The 24636-nt window shown below is 39.5% G+C and overlaps 1 protein-coding gene across 1 annotated transcript in view; it reads left to right on the top strand.

Moving 5' to 3' along the window:
• Window positions 1–24636, top strand: part of ITGBL1 (integrin subunit beta like 1) — a 184111-nt gene that overhangs the window by 57071 nt on the left and 102404 nt on the right. The window contains exons 3-6 of the mRNA XM_081946761.1: window positions 6659–6805; window positions 11370–11492; window positions 15254–15394; window positions 21772–21912. Of these exons, the coding sequence (XP_081802887.1) occupies window positions 6659–6805; window positions 11370–11492; window positions 15254–15394; window positions 21772–21912 (552 nt within the window). The remainder of the gene's footprint in view (window positions 1–6658; window positions 6806–11369; window positions 11493–15253; window positions 15395–21771; window positions 21913–24636) is intronic.

Raw genomic sequence — 24636 nt, 5'->3', positions numbered from 1 at the left:
AAATCAATTTTAGTGCAGTCTTCTTTTACCTTCAACACGAGTTTCCATAAGTCTTCCTTGTAGCTAGCTGTCAAAGTAGTATCATTGTATATTTGACTTGTTATCTCTTCCAGCAGATTTAATTATAGTTTCTTTTTCTTCCAAATCAATGTTTCTCATGAATACATAATGATAGAATACAAACTGGGCATGCTTCAACTGTTTAGTTCTTCCATATTCTATTCTAAGTATTGTTTTCCATTTTAAATATTGTTTTAAAACTCTTCAATAGGCAAATGAGGTGGTGAGATACCCCGATTCTTTCAATAGCAATAGCACTTAGACTTATACTGGTAGACCTCAACGTACAACCCCAGTTGAGCCCAGAATTTATGAGTGAGACATTTGTTAAGTGAATTTTGCCACATTTTACAACCTTTCTTGCCATAGTTGTTAAGTGAATCATTGCAGATGCTAAATCAGTAACATGGTTATTAAATAAATATGGTTTATCTGTTGACTTTGCTTGTCAGAAGATCACAAAAGGTGATCATATGATCTGGGTCACTATAACAATCATAAATGTGAGACAGTTGCCAACAGTCTGAATTTTGATCCCATGACCATAGGGATGCTGCAACAGTCGTAAATGTAAGAAAATGGTCATAAGTCACTTTTTAAAAATGAACGGTCACTAAATTAATTATTGTAACTCGAAGACTACTTGTCTACTGCTGCACAGTGCTTCGTAGCCTCCCTAAGCAATTTACAGAGGCAGCATATTGACCCCAACAATCTGGGTCCTCATTTTACTGACCTTGGAAGGATGGAAGGCTGAGTTAACCTTGAGCCGGTGAGAATTGAACTGCTGCCAGTCAGCAGAATTAGCCTGCAATACTGCATTCTAACCACTGCTGTCAAGGACTATCTATAATTTGTGTGGTCTACACAGTAATTAAAAAAAAACCCTTTATATAAACAATAAGAGAAACATAAATGACTTTCAGAAGCTCTTTTTTAACATTAGAAATTAGCAGTTTTGGTGCTCCTGCAGCTTTTAAATTCAGTTTGCGTATCTGGTATTTTTTGTTCCATGTTCTGTTGAAATTAAGATTGCAAAATCTGGAGAATGATCTTACTAGCATGTGAAGTAAATGCAAGTAATGACATTTTTTTACCATCATCTATAGCTCAGAGCTAAATTGTTACCAAGAGATGGTATTGTGGGAAATTAAATGGTAGCACCAGCCTCCAAAAGTGAGTCTTTCTCCTTAGTTCTATGTTGTTTCTCTCCTTGATTAATATCCAGCTATTGCTTCTTGTCTTGCCTTCAGGAATTTTGGAAAATAGGTTTTCTACCATCTTCTTTGTGGTAGCCCCTCAAATATTGGAACACTGCTATCATGTCACCCTAGTCTTTCTTTTCACTAGATTAGACATACCCAATTCTTACAACTGTTCTTTACTTGTTTTAGCCTCCAGCCCCCTCCAACCCAAAGATAATCATCTTTGTTGTTCTGCTCTGCACTCTTTCTAGAGTCTCAACATCTTTTTTAGATCGTGGTGACCAAAACTGGATGCAGTATTCCAAGTGTGGTTTTACCAAGGCCTTATAAGGTGGTATTAACACTTCATGTGATCTTGATTCTACTCCTCTGTTAATGCAGCCTAGGGTTGCATTGGCCCTTTTGGTTGCTGCTGCACACTGCTGGCTCATATGTAAGTGTAATTGTCCACTAGGACTCCAAGATCCCTCTTGCAGTTACTGCTATTGAGCCACGTCTAGACTAATCAGTACCTGTACGTTTGGTTTTTCTTGCCTAAGTGTAGAACCTTATTGTTTCATTTTTTAAGGTGTGGCCCATTGTTTGTCTGTTGAGAACTTCTGGATCTTGAGTCTATCTTCTCGAGTGCTGGCTGCAGGTTTCTCCTTTAAATCTGCATGACTGCTATGTGTTAACCTGTGCCATAATGATAACACAGTTCATTTGACCTCTTATGCTCTGCTTGTATGTTCTGCCAAGATTATTAATATTTGCTTGACTAGACCTCTATAATATCTCTAGCAGCAGTTTCCATGGTGATAGCACTTTCAAATAATTTATTAAACGTTCAGTCTGGCTCTGTTAAGTATTTTTTTTCCTTTCAGAATTCCACATTATCTGACCTCTTATTAGCCCTTCACCAAATTTGCAAAGTTCAGAACTCTTTCAAGTTCCTCTGCATAGGATGCAATGGATTCACACTCTTTTGGCTTGAACTCTGGAATGCCCTGCAATTAATAACGTTTTCGGGCCTCAGTTGTACTTACATTATTTTTGCTTGTCTTGCAAACTCAAATGGGAGTGTCCCTTGTGGGGATACTTTAAGATTAAACTTTGTGTCCTGTAGCACCTGGTAAAAGGAGCATTTTTTCCCACCAATGTTCTCATTTGCTTCAAAGCATTGTTCAAGTCTCTCTTTTTTTATAATATCCAGTCATTTGTGGCATTGGTTGGAGGGTTGGGTGCTGCATATAAGCAAGTCAAAGAGAGCAACTAGACATTTCTATCACCGGCATAAATCATATGGCGTGGTTATGAGTATGCATGCAAGCCAGTAATGGTATCCTCTTTTCTTCACTACTGCGGGAGCGTCCACGTCTGGGCATACGCAGAACGTTCTGCACATGTGCAGAATGTTCATGATGACGTCTGGGTGGGTGGGTGGAGCCTCGCGCTGTCGCTACTACCAGTTTGCCCGAACTGGTGCAAACCGGCACAATACCACCTCTGATGCAAGCGCCATTCATAATCTTCCTGTAAGCATTTGTGTCACCGCAAAGAGTCAGTAGAAAAAGCTTCATAACGCCTTTAGCTAAATGCAAAACTGGTTCATAATTAAAAGATTGGATGGTTCTGTATACTCCAAAATAAATTGAATTGTTATAATTGTATCTGAAAAGAATTAGGATAGTCCTCCACCCTATTTATCAGTGATGTGCAGTCAGGGGAGGCAGGGGAGGCAGGGGAGGCACAGCCTCACCACTGTCATCATGAAAAAAAATGGAAAAGGAAAAAGGCGAGAGCTGAGGTCAGGCTGAGCTAGTTGCTGCCTCACCGTGGATGACTCTGCTTAACTGTTTAAAAAAGCCTCTAAAAAAGCACCCTCTACTATGATGCAGGAGAACTGCATGCCTCATCTAGTCTGACTTAGCGTTTTATGATCACTCGAGCAGAGTTAAGCAAGTTTTAAAAGCCTAAAAATTCCTGACGTAGGTGAGGCACGCAGTTCTCCTGCCTCATAGTAGAGGGCGCTCATTTGGGCGGGGCTTCTTCAGAGCACCCGAGGCAAGAGTAGATTTGAAATCCTCTCTGAAACAGCTGGAAAAGGATTAGGGTTAGGTTTAGGGTTAGGGTAAACCTGTAGTCAGTGAAGCTGGGCTGGATCCTTCCGGGGCTGGGGGAAAGTGTGTGCAGTCCAATCCAACTTGTGTGTGTTTGCGTATGTGTTTGAGAGAGTGGGGAGGGAGGGAGAGAGGGAGGAAGGGAAAAGAAAAAGAAAAAGAAAGAAGGAATCTTCTTTTGCAAAGGAGAAAAACAAATGCTCTCGCTTTAAATCAGAACGGAGCATGCCTGGCTGTGGAATTCTGGGAGTTGAAGTCCACAAGTCTAAAAAAATTTGAAACCCGCCACTGGGTCAGTGCCTCACCAGCCATAAACCTCACTGCACGTCACTGCTATTTATACACCATGAATCTAAAACATTTGATATGTCATATATCATAGAGTCCCTGGCAGGGGAAACTAAAAGACAAGCTTTTTCTTGCAATGGCTCCTGCTCTACGGAACATCCTTCATTTGGAGATTAGAGTGGCCCCCACTATGTTAGCCTCCCATAGCTGAGGTGCTAAATGTGTTCAGGGCCCTATTGCCTGGCTGAATTGCTAGCTGGCCAAATATCTTGCTTCTATTAATATTTAATCTGGGTGTTTTTAGTGTTTTTACCTATCAAATATTTTTTTGAATTTTAAGCCACCCAGAATCATTGACAGATCAGCGTCTATAACAAGGCTGTCAAACTCCCGGCTTGTGGGCCGGATGCGTCATGCACTTGCCACGCCCACCCCATTTTAGCAAAGGGGGGAAAGTCCCAATACTGGCAGGTGGGTTCCTGCCAGTATTACTACCGGTTTGGCATGCAAAAAATGCATGGGCGTGCGCATTTACACCTAAAAAGGTGTACACATGCGCACAACGTTAGAAAAGGGGAAAAATTACAATTTTTAGATGAAGATTGCTCTGCGCATGTGCAGAACAGAAAATCAAGATGGCGCTGCTGAGGATAGAACCGGTTAGAACACGTGTCCGGCCGAGATCCTACAGAACTGGTAGGAAGCCACCTCCGGTGCCATGACGCCATGAGTTTGACACACCTGGTCTACAGAAATTGAATAAATAAAATTTAAAAAACATCAATATGGTGTGAAGGTGGGGTGATGATGGTGGAAGAATGTGCTTTTTCCTACACTAAATTAAAAAAAAAATACATTCACTGTCACAAGATGTAGTGAAATCTTTCTTACTTTTAATTTTTAATCTTAATTTGTTTCTGCTTTTTGTAAAATATGTTTACCAAGAAAACGACATGGATAGAAAATATAAAATGATTGACAAAATCTAACTTGAGGATTGCTAGCAGTCAAAAATGATTTGGTGGCACATAATCAATCTTGTACAAGTTCAATTTAAAAGAAACATCAGATGGGAGAATATATTGTTGCCCATTAACAGTTGATTTCTTGATAGCAGATTAAAGGGACATTCAGATCTTATGGTCACAGCCTTCCCCCTATGAGGGGTTGCATTGTATTTCTATTAATGTTAATTATTTTGATTGATTAATCCATTTATATGCAGATGTGATTCTGAGAAGCTAACATGTTAAAAGTAGTAATAATAAAGGAAAGCAATATCAACAAAAGCTTTGATAAATTAATAAACTGAGGCTTTGCTAAAATGGCCACTAAACAAAACAATCAACAAAATCCTCTCAATGGGCCATTTAGGCTCTTCCAAATCCTTCATGTGCATCAATATGTCTATAAATTCTTATATGCAATTAGAGAGAAAGCTGTGATCTTTAACTTTTGGGAGGAAATGCATATCCATCTTTGGGGTGATCAAAGTAGCCACCTAGTGGTATAGAAAAATGAGAATATGTAAGTTCTGAAGGAGTTACTTCTGCAGTAGATCTCCAATTAGAACATATGTTGTATGGGCATGTATGTATGTGTGAATTTAATAACTTAATAGCACTCCTTTTGGGGAGGCAGGATGTAAAATGTGATTATTTTGAAATTCCGTAGAGAATTCCGTCCGTGTGCATGGAAGCGCAGAGCCTTAAAAGACAGGTAAGGAGCTCAGGCGAGCGGGTGGGCTCTCCGGAGCACCATACCGGAACAGTATCCAGTGCTCCAGGCAGGCTCCGGTACGCCCGTACCGGGACGAACCACCTGCAACCCACCACTGCTTTATTGGCACCAACTCTGCTCCCAATGTCCCTTTCACTCTCCAGCCTGCATAAAAGCTCTTCCACAAACCTGAAGCCAAAATGCTGTAAGCAGAATGACTGCAATCAATCACTCCAGCAGGGCAAGATAGGGAGTCCCAGGAGTGAAGGATAATTCCAGCAAGACGAGATAAACACACAGATGGTCATAAATACTTTGAACAGTCAGGAGGAATGCCAGGAATGCAAGCCACAATTCTACACTAGGTGAACTCAGCCCCTCCCAACTGCCTCTCCCTTAAACTCCATCCCCAGTTGTGCCTTGTGAAGGGAATCAGGGCCCTTTCCTTCCTTGTAAGCCACAAAATCCCATTGCTCTCGTCTGCATTCTTCCCTGAGTTCCCTAGGATGAGGAGGGGGTGGGCTTTGGTCTTCATCTGAACCTGTTCTACCTCTCTCCTGCTTTGCCCAGCCTGACTTTGCCCTTCCCCAGTTTCCTCCACAGCCAACGGAACCACTCTCCTGTTGTATGTTAGCTGTTTGGCTTCCATCTCAGAGTCAGACTCCAACGGGGCCATGATAGTGTTAATATGTCACTAAGAGCAACATCAATGTATAGCAATAGCAATAGCACTTACACTTACATACCACTTTACAGTGCTTTACACCGCTCTCTAAGCAGTTTACAGAGTCATCATATTGCCCCCAACAACAATCTGGGTCCTCATTTTACAAACCTCAGAAGGATGGAAGGCTGAGCCAATGTTGAGCTGATGAGAATCAAACTGCCGAACTGCTGGCAGCAGTCAGTCAGCAGAAATAGCCTGCAGTACTGCATTCTAACCACTGCACTACCACAGCTCATGTGTATAGTGTAAAAGACAGGTCTATTTTTTCATAAGCAACTTTTATATAAACGATCTATTATTTTTAAAGCAGAAGACATTTGCAAAAGTAATTTTAAATGAAAATCAGGATTCATATACATGGTAGAAATGCTATCTATGCTCTCATAATGATTTTGTTATTTAATCCATTTTGAGCAATAACATTGCATGATAAATTCAAAACCCTCTTCCACGTTTTATTTAAATAGATTATAGAATGAAAATCTATTACTTGGTGCAAAGAACTCTTCAAGTAAATATGAAAATATATGTAAGATCTATTTTTTTAACTACTTATCTAGGCCATGGAAAGTGTGATTGTGGAAAGTGTAAATGTGAAGAAGGTTGGTATGGTGATGCTTGTCAATACCCAACTACCTGCAATTTTACACGGAGAAAGAGTAATGAGATGTGCAAGAATTCTCAAGACATCATTTGTTCAAATGCAGGTGAGATTTTTATTATAATGGGTTGATAAATTACTTTGGTGAAGTAGTTGTTTTAAGCAAAACCAAGCATTTAATAGTGAGTGCCATATCATGTGCATGAATCATACAAGTGGCAAGAAAATAGGGGCAGTCAGGCATAACACAGGTTGTGTAGACAGTAAAAACAGGGTCAATCAAAATGGACTCAAATGTCTATACACCAATGCACAGAGTATGAGGAATAAACAGGGCGAATTAGAAATTCAAGTAAATGAGGGCAGATACAATATTGTTGCCATTACAGAAACTTGGTGGGATGAAACTCACAAATGGAACATACCGCTAGAAGGATTTAAATTATTTAAAAGAAATAGACCAAATAAAAGAGGAGGTGGAGTTGCACTATATATAAGAAATAACTACATCTCTACAGAAATAGAGCACAACAATGATGAGAACTATCTTGAATGCATTTGGGTGAATATTAAAGGTTGGGGGGGGGATGACATTGCCATAGGTCTATACTACAGACCACCCAACCAAGCAGAGGAAGAAGATGAACTTTTTGCTAGTCAGCTAACTAAGGTATGTAGGAAGCACACCACAATAATAATGGGGGATTTTAACTACCCTGACATCAACTGGGAAACAAACTCTGCACCAAGTGGAAGATCCAACAGGTTCCTAATGAACCTAGCTGACAACTTTGTTTCCCAAAAAGTAGAGAAGGGAACAAGGGGATCAGCCATATTAGACTTAATTCTCACTAACAGAGAGGAAATGATAGAAGGTGTTGAAGCCATAGGAACCCTGGGGGCAAGTGACCATGCAATATTGGAATTCAACATTATGCAAACAAAAGTAGTAGAACAGAGTCAAACAAGAGTCTTGTATTTTAAGAGAGCTAATTTCAATAAACTTAGAGAGAGCTTGGGAAGAATTCCATGGATGAGAATCTTCAAGGTGAAAACAACTCAAGAAGCTTGGGGAATTTTGAAAAATGAGATTACAAAAGCTCAGTCTACCACAATACCAATGAAGAAGAAAAATAACAGCTCCCAAAAGAAACCAGCATGGCTGCATAAAGAACTCTCTGACAAATTGAAAGACAAAAAAGTTAAATATAAAAAGTGGAAAGAGAGGGACATAACTAAGGCAGAATATCAGCAAATAGCCCGAGCCTGTAAAGATGAAGTAAGGTTAGCTAAGGCTCACAATGAAGAAAGGCTTGCCACAAAAGAAAAAAATAACAAAAAAATTCTTCCAACATGTTAAAAACAAGAAAAAAGTTAAAGAAACAATTGGTCCATTGCTGGCAGAAAGTAGCACGAAGGTGACAAGCAACAAGTATAAAGCAGAACTATTTAACTCATTTATTTGCATCTATCTTTACACAAAGGGATAAAACAGTCCAACCTATCAAAAACAGCACCACAAAAATCAGATTAGGAACACAAGTTGAAATAGGGAAGAAAATGATAAGTGAGCACCTGTCTACCCTAGACGAGTTCAAATCACCAGGACCAGATGGATTACACCCCAGGGTTCTGAAGGAACTGGCAGACGAGATCTCAGAACTACTGAACTATATCTTTCAGAGATCCTGGAGCACCGGATAACTGCCAGAGGAGTGAAAAAGAGCTGATGTGGTTCCCATCTTCAAAAAAGGGGAAAAAACAGATCCAGGAAACTACAGACCTATCAGCCTGACCTCAATACCAGGAAAGATTCTGGAAAAGATAATCAAGCAATGAATTAGAAGTAAACAAAGTAATAGCCAAAAGCCAACGTGGGTTTGTCAAAAACAGATCATGCCAGACTAATCTTACTGCATTATTTGACAAAGTGACAAAATTAGTGGACCAGAGGAATGCTGTCAATATAGTTTACTTGGACTTCAGTAAGGCATTTGATAAGGTAGACTATAACCTACTACTAGATAAAGTAGAAGAATGTGGTTTAGACAGCATCACCACCAGATGGATTCGTAACTGGCTGACAAACCGTACTCAATGTGTAGTCCTCAATGGAACTGCATCTACATGGAGGGAAGTATGCAGTGGAGTACCCCAAGGCTCTGTTTTAGGCCCAGTGCTCTTCAACATCTTCATCAATGACTTGGATGAGGGAATAAATGAGGAACTCATCAAATTTGCAGATGACACCAAGCTGGCAGGAATAGCCAACACTCCAGAAGACAGGCTTAACATACAGAAGGATCTTGACAAACTTGAACATTGGGCACTATCTAATAAAATGAAATTCAATAGTGAAAAGAGTAAGGTCCTACATTTAGGCAAGAAAAACCAAATGCACAGGTACAGTATAGATGGTACCTTGCTCAATAGTAGTAACTGTGAGAGGGATCTTGGAGTCCTAGTGGACAGCCATTTAAATATGAGCCAGTAGTGTGCAGCAGCTGCCAAAAAAGCCAACACAGCTCCAGGCTGCATCAACAGAGGGATAGAATCAAGCTCACGTGAAGTGTTAATACCACTTTATAATGCCTTAGTAAGGCCACACGTGGAATACTGCGTTCAGTTTTGGTCACCATGATGTAGAAAAGATGTGGAGACTCTAGAAAGAGTGCAGAGAAGAGCAACTAAGATGATTAGGGGACTGAAGACTAAAACATATGAAGAACGGTTGCAGGAACTGGGTATGTCTAGTTTAATGAAAAGTAGGACTAGGAGAGACATGATAGCAGTGTTCCAATATCTCAGGGGTTGCCACAAAGAAGAGGGAGTCAAACTATTCTCCAAGGCACCAGAGGGTAGAACAAGAAGCAATGGGTGGAAACTAATCAAGGAGAGAAGCAACTTAGAACTGAGGAGAATTTCCTGACAGAACAATTAATCAGTGGAACAGCTTGCCTCCAGAAGTTGTGAATGCCCCAACACTGGAAGACTTTAAGAAGATGTTGGATAGCCATTTGTCTGGAACAGTATAGGGTCTCCTGCCTAGGCAGGGGGTTGGACTAGAATACCTCCAAGGTCCCTTCCAACTCTGCTCTTGTATTGTATTGTATAAGTTTTTAATCAATCATACAAAATATATTGTGTGAACGCATTTAACTACTGTGAAGAATATAAGATTGAATGGTTATTATTAAGAAAGGAATTGATAGTTTTCTGTAGGCGTCATAAACTTTGTGGTTTTCTGTAGGCAGTATAAACTTGGTTTGTCCTCCAGGAATTAGGCAAGGAAATTAAATAGCAATAGCAATACTACTTAGACTTATATACTGTTTCACAGTGCTTTACAAGCATCTCTCTAAGCAGTTTACAGAGTCAGCACATTGCCCCCAACAATCTGGATCCTCTTTTTACCCATCTCAGAAGGATGGAAAGCTGATTCAACCTTGAGCCAGTGAGAATCAAACTGCTGGCAGTTAGCAGTCAGCATTATTACCCTGCAACACTGCATTCTAATCACCATAAATGCACTGACTTGGGGAGTTGATGGCTGTGTGTTAATGTGGATGTGTGCACTGCCCTCAGAGGGATGGATTTGCAGTTTTGTTCATGTTTTGATTGTTGTTTTAATTTACTGCCCAGAGTCACATGTAGAATGGCCAGCCATATAAGGGAAAAACAAACAGAAATATCTCCTGTCACCATTGGGAAATCTTTAATAAAATCTATGGCACAAACAGGCTTGGGGTTCTGTTGTAGCTTTGATTGCCAGACCACCCTCCCGCAATATATTTTAGAAATGGACAAAAGTTGAAGAAAATGTCCACCAAAATAATCAAAGAATAGAAACCATAGAGGATGCCACCATACCTAGAGATCAGGTTGAAGGGTGAAATGCCTATGAAGATTCTCAGCCACCCAGGTAGAGTAGTTTGGAAATGGTTGCCATAACAATGAAGGATGAATTAAGTCAACCTACTATGTCTACTAGTAGGATGTTTGTATGCCTTATTAATGACATACATTATATAAAATTCTGAAAGTAACATAGGGCATGAAGTCAAACGTTCTTTTAATAATAATAATAATAATAATAATAATAATAATAATAATAATAAACTTTTATTTCTAGACCACACCCTTTCCTAGGCAGGACTCGGGGCGGTGTACAGTCAAGTTAAAACCATATACAAATACATAGACATGAACGTAGACGTAGACATAGACATAGACGTAGACGGAGGAGGTAAAAAATATACTGTACAATTCTTAGTTAAAATACAAATACAATTAAAATTCCCTTAAAAAATTCCCCAATAAAATGTTTGCCAGGAGGTGGAAGATGGAACTATCAATCGGCTAAGCCAGCTAGTCGGAACAGGTGAGTCTCGAGCTTCTGTCGGAAGGAGCGGAGGTCATTAGTTGTTCTAATATCGGGAGGGAGGTCATTCCAGAGGGTTGGGCCCATCACAGACAAGGCTCTACTCCTAGGCGTCACCCGCTGGCACTGCTTGGCGGATGGCGGATGGAGGAGTCCCTCTCTGTGAGAGCGGATAGGTCGTAGAGATGTATGAGGTGAGATGCGGTCCCGCAGGTAACTAGGTTTTCAATGATAAACTGAATGGTAAACCGTAGTCCTAATGCCAGTACTGTGTTTCTGATGTTTACAGGTACTTGTCACTGTGGCAGATGTAAATGTGACAATTTAGAAGGAAATGGATTGATCCATGGTAAATACTGTGAGTGTGATGATGGAGAATGCATAGATGAAGAAACGGGACTGATGTGTACAGGTGAGCATATTTAAAGCTATGCTAATCGCAGCAAACATTTTTCAGATAATCATGGTCTATCATTGAGGACAATTTTTGCAGGAAATGGTTCTGCTCCAACTTGGGTTGAATGCACCAATTTGGCTGGGCCTTAATCACAGCTGTCCTTAGAGATAATTTGGGGACAAAGGCAAGGAATACAGCAGTTACTAACCATCATTTTCTTTCAGAGAAAGGTAAATAGCTCCCCCCCCTACTTATTTTCTTTGAACAATTTCTGCAACCCAGCGAAACTTGGTATTAGTTAGCTGTAGTTGTGAAAATGAGGAATAAAATTTAGAAAAGCATAGCCTTGTCCTATTCACAATAAACAGACAACAAAAGGACAGCAGTGTTTCTGCAGATCTGCATGAATGTTCACTGCTGAAGCAGTTTGAAGATTACGCTGTGGCACTTTGGACTGGAAGACAAGGAGCTTCAGAACATGAAGAAGACCAAATACTGTCTGCAATTTCTTAAATTAAACACGCTTTTTTTCAGAATTGCTACTATCTTTTGCGTGGTGAGCATTCCACCTCATATCATCAAGGAAAAAAGCAGGACAGATGGCCACCTGATCCAGCAGCAAAGAAAGCAGTATTGTGTGCATATGTTTTCAGCAGTGGTTGGAGGGCATTGTCATCTCCAAGGTGGTAGCCACAGCCTTGTGATCCAAGCTGCAACCCTTTTGAATGCTTATGATGAAGAGGGAGGTGATGCACAGACAAAAGAAATGGAGCTGGATTGCAATGTTGTACCTACAACTTGCAGCGTTTGACCTCCTCTGCAAATATAGTTCAGAGAGGGTTGTTCCTGGTTTGGCCCAGATTGGGTGAACTGGTAGTGGTGGTGGTGGGAGGCTCCGCAGAAGCATTGCGTGCATGCATGCACACAAGCAAACCAGTAGTAAAAAAATGGAAATCCACTACTGATACAGTTGTATACATTACTCCAAACTGGGCACTGGGTCTGTGCATACCATAAGTCTCTTTTTTTCCACTTCATATCATAACAATGTAAACCCTTGGTCCTTTCCTTGGTCCTTTCCTTATGACCATGTTTAGCTGCCATCAAATCAACAAAAAGCTGCAGCAGAATAGACCATTCCTCTATTAGCTTGACTCAATCCACCTATTATAAGATAACATTATCCCACAAACTTTAATTAGAGATACCCAAGATTCATTTGCAGGTTAGAAAATGACCTTCGGAAGATAGCGAGACAGCATTGAAGTGGCAGTTTGCATAACCTTCTGAAAATTTATCATTATAGTTAGTGCACCCCATTATCCAACTGAAGTTTTAATTGAAAGTTTCATTTATCATCATATCTTCTGAGGCCAGAAGTTGCCCTTTCTTTTTGAGATATAAATATTTACTTCTGAGATGAGGTCACTGATGGCCTGTAAGAAGAAAAAACATCATTGTTCTTCTGAGAAGACAGTTGGAAAGTATGCCACCGAAGAAAATTGAGCAGCTCAAGGCTACTAGGAAAGAAACTATACTTCTCTTCCCAAACAATCCCATTGAAAAAAATGCTAATTGAAATAAACCAAATTGACATCCTTTTCATAGAATATAACAGAGTGGTCATCCCATTTTCAAGTTTCTGCGCAATTCAATATCTTTTTTCTACAAGAGACTTGGATAGATGGTTATCACATCTTTCAATATAATGCATCTCAGAGTATAAGAGGGTAACATCTTAAAGGTGACATAGTAATTTTGATTAGTACAGAATTGGAAGCAAACACATCTCTTTTCTATATGTGTGTGTGTGTGTGTGTGTGTGTGTGTATATTCTAATATACTGGGTTCTAATCCCAGTAAGGGTATGGCTAGCTGATGAGAGCTAATTAGCTCGAAATAGATCTATCCTAGTCTCCCTTTATTTATTTATCAGTACAATTGCAACACACACACACACACACACACACACACACACACACACACACACACACACACACACACATATATATATATATATATATATATATATATATATATATATATATATATATATATGATCAATGAGTAAATGGAACTTATACAAGGTGGCAACACCAACCAATCAGAATGTGTTGCTGATTTTTTTTTAAAAAGCAGGAGTGAACTTGATTAGTATTTGGATAGGAGACCACCAGATATATCAGTCCTGCAATCTAGATTGAGAAATCCCAAACAGATCCTGAAGAAGAGTGCTAAGCTGTTGTGTTGTGGTAGTCCCTCAAGTTAGTAAACATTGAGCTTAAAAGATTTTAGATACAAGGTTTAGATACAGGTCATTATTCTGGCATAGCTCTCCCTATGGTTCCATCAATATAAGAATGGTTCTACACTCAAATAACATTCTTCTTCTTCTAGTAGGGTTTTTTTCCCATATAAACCAAATATTGACCCATTGGTTGCAAATAGAGGGAGTTGATAAAAAATGGAGACATCAAGGTTTGATTATGATCTTTAAAGCGCTTCATGGCACAGGGCCTAGTTACATGCAGGATCGCATCCTGCCCCACACATCCCTACGACCAATTCGCTCACACAGAGAGGGACTTCTCCGGGTGCCGTCCGCCAAACAGTGCCGGGGGGCGACACCCAGGAGCAGAGCCTTCTCTGTGATGGGCCCAGCCCTGTGGAATGACCTCCCCCGTGACATCAGGATTACTTCCGATCTCCGCTCCTTCCGTGTACAGCTGAAGACCCACCTCTTTCAATTATCTGGCCTGGCTCAATCGTAATTTCTCTTATTCCTCCTAACTGTTTTTTAAATGTCTTTTAAACGTTAAATTTTTAATTGCATATTGGGTTCTTACAATTGGGGTATTTTAATGTTGATTTTTAACTGCCTATATGATGTAATTTGTTACCTCCTCCGTGTCCGTGTCCGTGTATGTGTATGTGTGTTTTGTATGTATGTCTATGTGCTTTTTATACATCCTCTATGTTTTATATGCTCCATTGTACGCCGCCCCGAGTCCTACTTGGAAAGGGAGCGGCTAATAAATTCAAACTTATTATTATTATTATTATCATGTAGTAAAGAGCACAAAAATGAAGACTATGTAAGGAAAAATGTTGTGATTTGGTATACAAGAACCATAATTGTTCTAAACTCAACAAGGCTTCTTCTTCTTAACGTAGAGTAAAACAAACATAAGAAAGCAGAAGAAGACTGTGAGCTATGCACCATTTATTAAACATCTAATATTAGATCTGATGCCAGCAAAGGAATCTTAGTAATTGTCAAAATTATACTGTTGTAAAGGAAGAGTTTTCTCTGTGATTTAATGTGAATAAAAAAAGGAAAAAGGTTATCGATAACTTCTGTAAATATCTGTAATATGCCCATTCTGACAGTTCAACTCATATAAACCAAAAGGTCTGATTAAATACAGGCTGACACTTCACCTTTCAGAACAAAATGTGTCACATTCATAAATTCACATGAATCAAGCAGGTTCTGCAGAAGGCCAGAAAATGCCAGCTTTTGATGGGTCTTGACAGAGATTAAACACAAGGCCTCACTGGCTCTCGAAACTCAAATATAATTGATGTCCATAAATATTTTGTGATTATTATTTTTATAAGTTTTGAGAAAAATCTGACTCCCGTTAGACAAATTTTCATAACACCCTTTTGTTCAAACATCTAAGGTTAAAACTTTTAAGTTTTCAAAAAGGAATGGAATATTGTATGTTTCTGGAAGGAAGTCTTCACTGTCAAAATTTATGTTTTGGGATAAGGCCATGGCATGTGTTACTGTGGAAACTGTTACTGCGAGGCTGGTTGGCATGGCGATAAATGTGAACTCCAATGTGACATCGCCCCCTGGGAGATCAAGAAGAAGTGTACCTCTCCAAATGGCAAAATCTGCAGCAACAGAGGTTTGTTGTTCACCTTGGTTATCATCTAAGTTAACTTTTTTTCCTACCTTTGGCACTTTTCCAAAATTACAGGGCTTAGGGAAAACTCAGTTGATTTGTTATTACAAAAAGAGGGGTAGATAGTGCTAACCATAAGCCAATGCCAATTTATTCTGTTTTATTTGCCCACCCAATGTATTAATATAGTGAAATATGGCCAAAACAAAATCTGGGGCAGCAAGAGAGCACCATGGGGAAATGCTGGTCAACATATCTGAAAAATATCTAAAGCACCCTAAGTTCCTCATAATCTATCACAGATAGATAGATAGATAGATAGATAGATAGATAGATAGTGTGTGTGTGTGTGTGTTGTATTTGTACTGATAAATAAATAGAGGGAGACTAGTATAGATCTATTTCGAGCTAATTAGCTCTCATCAGCTAGCCATACCCTTACTGAGATTTGAACCTGGGCTGTATTATATCTTAGGCAGGAGTCTTAGCCACTAAGCCACAGGCTCGCCTCCTTATCAGTTGAGCCAGAGAAATAGGTATGTATTTGTGTCTGTCTATCTATCTATCTATCTATCTATCTATCTATCTATCTATCTATCTATCTATCTATCATCTATCTATCTATCTATCTATCTATCTATCTATCTATCTATCTTACAATCTAGATAGAGATAGATGATAGATAGATAGATAGATAGATAGATAGATAGATAGATAGAGATAGAGATGTGTCTGTGTGTGTGTGTGTGTGTGTGTGTGTGTGTGTGTGTGTGTGTGTGCACACATATTTTCCATTATGGTGTTCATGCATAAGAGCTTAATACTTTTAATAGGGTATCAGGTTGGGGAAGGAAAACTGCTGAAAAATTACAAAGTAGGAGTCAGCCAAAACTATTCTCCAAAGCACCTGAAGGTAGGACAAGAAGCAAGGATGGAAGCTAATCAAGGAGAAAGGCAACCTAGAACAAAGGAGAAATTATCTTACAGTTAGAACAATTAATCAGTGGAATAACTTGTCTCCAGAAGTTGTGAATGCTCCAACACTGGATGTTTTAAAGAAGAGAGTGGGCAACCATTTGTCTGAAATGGTATATGGTTTCTTGCTGGAGCAGGGGGTTGGACTAGAAGACCCCCAAGGTCCATTCCAACTCTGTTATTCTGAGGAAAGTTAGTCAGATATTGTGAAATCAGCGCATATGGAACAGCACTTGGGTGATGCTATTTCAGACCTTGGCCTCTTTTGTTTCCATACTCTTTTTAAATGTTTTCACAAAACAACAAAACTAGATGTTAGTGTAGGTATGATACACACACTGACAGGTCCTTTTTCCAATCATGGAATAGAAGAGTGCCTAACAACAAAGAGTCTAAGCAAGATGAATGTTCCAATAGAGGTGCTAAGCAAAGAAAGGAGAATATAAGAGGCTTCGCTTTTCCTAGGTGATACTGTATTTTAATTGAAGATCAATTGTCTTGGTGCAGTATGCATCTAGGTTGTGATGTGGTATTATGATCAGGCTTTCCCCTACCTCTACCCTCTATATTACATGAAACATGATTTTTATTTTGTGCATAAAATTAAATCTGTACAATGTCCCTGTCAATGAAATTCTCTGCTGAGTGCAGTATCAAATAATATTCTTTCTTCTTAGGGAAGCATTTATTGTTTGCTGTGAGTGTGTGTGTGTATGCATGTATATGTGTGCAGATGTATGGATTTTTGTCTGTCTGTCTGTCTGTCTGTCTGTCTGTCTGTCTGTCTGTCTGTCTATCTATCTATCATCTATCTATCATCTATCTATCTATCTATCTATCTATCTATCTATCTATCTATCTATCATCTATCTATCTATCTATCTATCTATCTATCTATCTATCTATCTATCTATCTATCTATCTATCTATCTATCTATCTATCCTGACCTAGGCTTCCCCCAACCATGAAGCAGACTCCTTGCCCTGACCAAAAAAAAACCCCTTTTTTATTAAGTTACTGTGAATTCCTCTCATTCACATCCAGCGAAGTCTTTCAAGGGTGAATATACAGTCACAGACTTTATATGGCCTGGAGAGCTGCCAGGCTGATATCTTCAAAACTTGGCAAGGAGCCTCTGAGAGTCATGAACCAATTAAGTGAACTAATTGTCTCTAACTAATCCCTATTTATCCACCTTTGCTCTTGCTCCTTAGCTATTCCCTTTGTCTGGCTACTCTCTGCATGCACACACTGGGAACAGGCTGCAGCTGTTCGTCTGCCTCCCTGATGTCTGACTCTGAAGGCAGCTAATAACTGGCATATGGCTCTGGCCCCCTCTCTGCCTCCAATGCAGAGTCCTCATCAGAGCCTTCTCCAGACTCCAGGACTGGCCCATGTTCGTCCCCTTGTCCGAATCTGCTGCCAGCTCCGCTGTTCTTTGGCGGGCCACAATACTATCTATCTATCTATCTATCCATCTATCTATCTATCTATCTATCATCTATCTATCATCTATCTATCTATCTATCTATCTATCTATCTATCTATCTATCTATCTATCTATCTATCTATCTCTATCATCTATGAAATTTATTTGCCTGAAATTTAAACTGACTCTGGATAGTTTACAGCATAAAAATCAATTAAGTCTGCTCTAGATCCACTTTTTAAAAACTTACTTTTCAAAGTTTTATTAAAGAGAACTGAAGGCCAATAGGGGATTTTAATATATTGGTTGACTCAACGGAGACACTGCATTTTATTTTTGATATTTCAACAATGGAGACGATATGGTTTCTGAATACTGTGACTGTGTAGATAAGCGTTGCTGCCATCTTGAGAAACGGTTTCCAGGATTGTTGTGATTTCATAATAGAACCAATTCAAAAGACCTTACATGCAATATTCCATTATGTGAGAGTCAGCCCTCAATCTACTTTTGTTCAAAATAAAAATTGTGTCTAAATCTTTTCTATGTACATGTTAATTTCTACCACTAATTTATCATTTCATTTTCATTCAAGTAATTTTAGTTTGATTGGATGAAAAATAGTCATAAATAGATCTTCTGTGTGTTTCTAAAACGTGAAAATGTTTGTTTTCACTAAGAAAATGTTTAAAATATCAACTGTTGTTTCTCTAACTACAGTCCAGATCTATTAGATTAAAGCAAAAGTGCAAATCTAAAAAATCATCTCTTTACTACCTCTTTATTGAGAAAACTCTGCCAAATGTGGAACATCTAATTATCTTGAGAGCATTTATAAAATCCTCTCATTTTAATTATACAGCAATTTTAAAGCCCTGGCTAAAATATTGAAAATGCACACATACACACAGACTGATACTTCTACAAACTATGCACTAGATTGTAACATCAGTTTTGTAAATGAATTATTTGTCTATTGGTGACATGGAACTTTATGATTGATGGAATGTCATGATTTGGTTGAAAGTAATACTTTAAAAAATACTGTGTGTATGTATATGTATATGTATATATGTATGTATGTATGTGTGTGTGTGTGTGTGTGTGTGTGTGTGTGTGTATACATATATACATACATACATATGTTGTATTTGTGCTGATAAATAAATAAAGGGAGGCTAGTATAGATCTATTTCAAGCTATTTAGCTCTCATCAGCTAGCCATACCCTTACTAGGATTTGAACCTGGGCTGTATTACATATTAGGCAGGAGTCTTAGCCACTAAGCCACAGGCTGTTCTCCTTATCATCATTATAATAAGGAGATATATATATATAGTTAACCACATAGGATCAGAAAGCATGGCAGAAGAAAGAAGTATCTGAAAGAAGTGTGTATTTTGTTCACATGATGACATTCCTGCATTCTTCCCTATGGGTGATGGTGAATTTTTTGATGAGGGTAGGTTGGGTGAAGCTCAATGGGAAACATTGAGCTATTTATTGTCTCTTGGCTCAACCAACCTCACAACTGATGTGGAGAAACCAAGAGGAAGAAGTACTTTCTCAAGCTCCTGAATGAAAACGATGAATACATGCATTATTAACAACTTATATGCAACCTCCCTTGTTTTCATGTAGTCAATAATAATTACTAACATTCATACCTGGTCAAATGAAACATAAATTGATCTAAACATTCCTAGTTTGCAGGCAGTTAGTGTTAAGTATGAATCTCAGATCTTGGGTTTCTATACAGGGATTTTGCACTCATACGTTAAAATAGTTGAGTGGCACAAGGTTATGCCAGCCATTTTTTTGTTAGAAAAAGCAAAGATATTCTAACTGGCATGTTTGATGACTAAAAAGTGCAGCAGTGCAGAAAATAAAATGCAATCTTTCTCAGTGACTGGGAACTCCTATGGCAGGGAAGAAGCATAGAATAGAGCCTCTATTTTCATGTCATGCATCCCCCAGCTTTATTAATCCAAGAAGTTAAGCTCCCAGTAAATGTAGGATGTTACAGAAAACTGTAACAAAAGCTTGCAACTTAGAATAGAATTGAATAGAATATAAAAATTTGGGTTAAACAGCATTATCACCAGATGAATTCGTAACTGGCTGACCAACGGCACTCAAAGTGTATGCTTAATGGAGTTGCACCTCCATGGAGGGAACTATACAGAGGAGTACCTCAACTCTCTGTCTTAAACCCAGTACTCATCAATGATTTGATGAGGGATAGAAGGGGAATTCATCAATAGAAAGAACTGCTGTTTGAGGACCAGATGGGAGGAGTGACAGTGGTTCTGACTCAGTATGCATTCAGTATCCAAAACTTTCTAGGGCTGTTTGCACAAACATAGCAACCCATGTGGCTTAGGTATTAGGAAATATACTTCCCCAATTGCTCCACTCTCTGAGCTGCACAGCATGGACGCAGTAGTCCCCAGCTTGTGTAATGGCCTATCACACTGTGTGAACACAATATTCCCAGGACTTCCAGCAGGAACAAACTATGGAGTGTCTCCATGATTTGTTTAAAGTTTGCTTATGGAGAAGATCACAGCAAAAGACCCCAGCGCACTGCATTTGCTCAGCATGGTAAATGATAAACAAACTACTTACAGCAGATACCAAGCCACAGCACACAGAGAGGAATGACTGAGAGTGGGTGTTTAATAATAACAAGCAAGCTTGGCTGTCATGTCCATTTAATGTTGTCTCGGTATGCAGGTACTTCTAGGGCAGTGATGGCGAACCTATGGCACGCGTGCCACAGGTGGCACGCAGAGCCATTTGTCAGGGCACGCGAGGTGCTGCCCTGTCAACTGGCCAGCACGCGAGGTGCTGCCCTGTCAACTGGCCAGCACGCGAGGTGCTGCCCTGTCAACTGGCCAGCACGCATGTGCGCGCTGGCCAGCTATGTTCACCCTTTTTTAAAGCCATTTTTCACCCTCCCCAGGCTTCAGAGGCTTTATAGGAGCCTGTGGAGGGCGAAAAGAGCCCCCCGCCCCCCTGGAGGCCCTCTGGAGGCTTCATGAGCTTCCCTGAAGCCTCCAGAGCGCAAAAAAACAGCCCTATGGGCAAACCGGAAGTTCGGGAACGCACTTCTGGTTTGCTCGGAGGGTCGTTTTGAGCGCTCCGAAGGCTTCAGGGAAGCCTCTTGACGGTCCCAGAAGCCTTTGGAGCGCTTAAAACGACCCTCTGAGCAAACCAGAAGTGACTTCACATTGCATTATGGTTGCGGCACGCCTGCACACGACCCCCCTGTGCTCCCCCCACTTATGGCACGCGAGCCAAAAAAGGTTTGCCATCGCTGTTCTAGGGGGTCTTTGGAGAAAGATCCCGAAAAGCTGAAGGTAATGCCCTTTACAAGGAGTCAAAGAATTTATGGTACCTAGGATAAGTGAAAATATAAACTTGGGAAAGGAAGCCTCGCCTCACCCACATATTATACCCAAGAGATATTGTGATTTAGAATCTACCTGCATGCACCCTTTTCAGATGCAAATGTTGATTTCCTCTAGTTAACGTGTTCAGGAATGATAAATTTCCTAGCCATTTGAAACACATCTGCTAACTCAATAGTTATACATGATCAGAATAACAGTTTCAACATTGTGTAGACCCTCAGTTTTTGAAGGTTCCCAGAACATAGTTAACATGTAGAGACCAATTGCTGATTTTTCTTGAGTTCTGATTTTTCAGTGAATGTGTGGACAAGTTACTAAAACCAAATTATTTGGTTTAAATTCTTCCTATCTAATATGTGTGTGTGTGTGTGTGTGTGTAGACATTTTTAAAAATTGCATCTCTCCTTCTTTGGATTCTCCATACCCTTGTGGCCAAGGCAAGCCTTATTTTCAGGGCATTTGGCTATGAAAAGATTGCCCAGCCTTGTCATATTTCATTTAAATATAAAATTGTTGGTTTTTCTTTGATTCTGTTAAATATCAACTTTCCCTATTGCAGGAACCTGTGTATGTGGTGAATGCATATGTCATGATGTTGACCCAACTGGAGATTGGGGAGATATTCATGGAGATACTTGTGAATGTGATGAACGCAACTGCAAGGCAGCCTATGATCGATATTCAGATGATTTCTGTTCAGGTAAAGGAAATAATTCAAGGACTTAATGTGATCTCAATGGAAGATTTAACATTCTTTACAATGGAAACTCTAATAATACAGAGCCCAAATAATAACATATATTGTTACGATCCTATTTATGCCACAATGATAAACTTGTGTCCTGACTTCCAGATACAAATAGATAAGTCATAGGATTGCATGATGACACGATCCCACATTCTGTCATTTCCTGCCTTTGTCCCTTTTGTGTGGAGGAACAAAATGATCTCATTCCACAAGATTTCCAGAAAGTGATCTGGTGGCTGGATCTGTATTTTGTCACATGAATTCATATTCACCTGAGTCGTCAGACTAGTAGTAGCTCAGAATTGACGTGTGGAGGAGCCCTTGGTGGTCTCTGAGCTTGGTTGTTTTCTTGCAGGCATGTTAAGTAACTTTATCAGTTCTAAGTCTATGTTTATTATCTAGTCATGAATGAAACATCTGTAAGAAAACAACCAAGCTCAGAGAGTACCAAGGACCCAAAGTTAGTACCATCTAGCAGTTACAGCTTCAATGCTGAGAATCCCTTGTGTTTTAAGATGGGCAGCTATATTGTTTTGAAAAAAATAATAAAATATGTAGGTACATTGAGATGTTTAATACAAAATATCAAAGCCTGGAGTCTAGTATCTTGCAACTTTTCCTCTTTTATGTCCAAAATAGTGAACAAACTTTTATTACCCACCTTTATTTTGTATAACTCAAGGTGGCAGATAAAATGGTCCCTTCTATTTTCCCCACAAGAACCCAACTGGATGGGATGAGCTAGGACAGAGCAACTGATCCAAAGTCACTCAGACGGGGTAACGATTAAGACTCAGAGGCGCTCAGTTTCTAGTCCACCACATCTACCTATACCATAACGGCTCTCTAAACATCCTTAACAACCCATATTCATTGCATTCATGCCAGCCAAGTACCAATGGAGCAATTGAAGAATCAGAAGGAAGCAAGTCAATGAAATTATTTTGGCTTAGAACAAACTGAGCCAATGCCTGACAGGTGAATTTTTTTTTTCATCAATTATGTAGAAAAAAACATAAGGAGGAAATAAAATCTGCAAAAAATGTATTCAAATTAACCATCTGGAAATTATAATAAACAAGCTTGTAAATTAGGTGCCTGCCTAGAATTAAATGAAACACTTGGGGTTAATTTAAAATTTCTATACTGAAAACCTGGAAACCCTATCGTTCAATTTTACCTGGTGGAGTTTCCATTGGAGATTCCTATACTCTCAATATTTCATTTCACTCCAAATTGCCGAGAGTTGTCTTCTTCAGACCAGAGTTAAATAGTACATATTATTGTAGATCCTACCAAAATCTCCAACTGGGAAGAAATAAACCTCCTTCTAATAACCTCTCTCTGTCTCTCTCATAGATTCTAAGGATTAGGAAAAAATAAGAGATGGGGGGCTATAATTCACTTTCTTGAACCCCAATTTCCTATGAAGAAAACTCATGTAAATTTTTATCATTCTATACACATCAATGGTGGGTTACAATTTATTTTACTACTGGTTCACTCATGCGCTCGTGTGACGCTTCTCTGCATGTGCAGAAGCATCCGGGCAGGCGGGCGGAGCCTACCACCATCGCCACTACCGGTTTGCCAGATTTGGGGTGAACCAGCAGCAGCCCACCTCTGATACACATGTGAGGAATGTGATAGAAGGTGATTTATTTGTTTCATTTTATTATTTTCTACTTCTACATGCTTTTTTTCCATCAGGAAACTCAAGCAGAGTACACAAATATCCCAGGGAGTTTTTAAGCAAATTTCTAAGTTTGAATTATACGAAACTTTGCCCCCCATTTGTTTCAGCATATCAGCCCTCTTATCAGTACAGCTAGAGGATGGAGATAGTCTTCAAAGAATTCTTTCACAGTGATTTGATAGAGTTCCATAAGAGATTAAGGACAAAAAGGGGGGGGGGATTCATCTAGTTTAGATGTATGTCTAGTTTAATGAGTATATCTAATTTAATGAGTATGTCTAGTTTAATGAAAAGAAGGACTAGGGGAGACATGATGGCAGTGTTTCAATATCTCAGGGGTTGCCACAAAGAAGAGAGAGTCAAACTATTCTCCAAAGCACCTGAGGGCAGAACAAGAAGCAATGGGTAGAAACTAATCAAGGAGAGAAGCAACTTAGAACTGAGGAGAAATTTCCTGACAGTTAGAACAATTAATCAGTGGAACAGCTTGCCTCCAGAAGTTGTGAATGCCCCAACACTGGGAGTCTTTAAGAAGATGTTGGATAGCCATTTGTCTGAAACGGTATAGGGTTCCCTGCCTAGGCAGGGGGTTGGACTAGAAGACCTCCAAGGTCCCTTCCAACCCTGCTATTGTATTATTGTATCTGAATGCAGCTGATTGCAATTTTTTATATATTAGAGGTCTAATTTTCTGTGGCCTATAAAAGTTTGAAAGCTCCTCATCTAGGGGAACCCAAATGGCTTACGTCTTACCTATCTTAGTCTTGGCTAGGTCTCTAAACTTTGTCATTGTAATTTTAGGGAAGCATACGCTTTGGTAGCCATCATTTTTTTAACGGGGGTGGGGTGGGGTGGGAGTCTTAAATCCCCATAGCTTAAATAGGAAGACAGAACCTTTCTCCTTGATTTGCTGGACTTTTAATACAAAGTCTTATAGAATTCCTGGTGCTCTCTGAGCTTGGTTGTTTGGAGATCTTTCA

This window comes from Natrix helvetica (genome assembly GCF_964273705.1).
Source record: "Natrix helvetica genome assembly, chromosome: 3".
In the NCBI taxonomy this organism is placed as follows: domain Eukaryota; kingdom Metazoa; phylum Chordata; class Lepidosauria; order Squamata; family Natricidae; genus Natrix; species Natrix helvetica.
The sequence above is the reverse complement of the archived record's forward strand: the minus strand, read 5'-3'. Positions and strand labels throughout refer to the sequence as shown.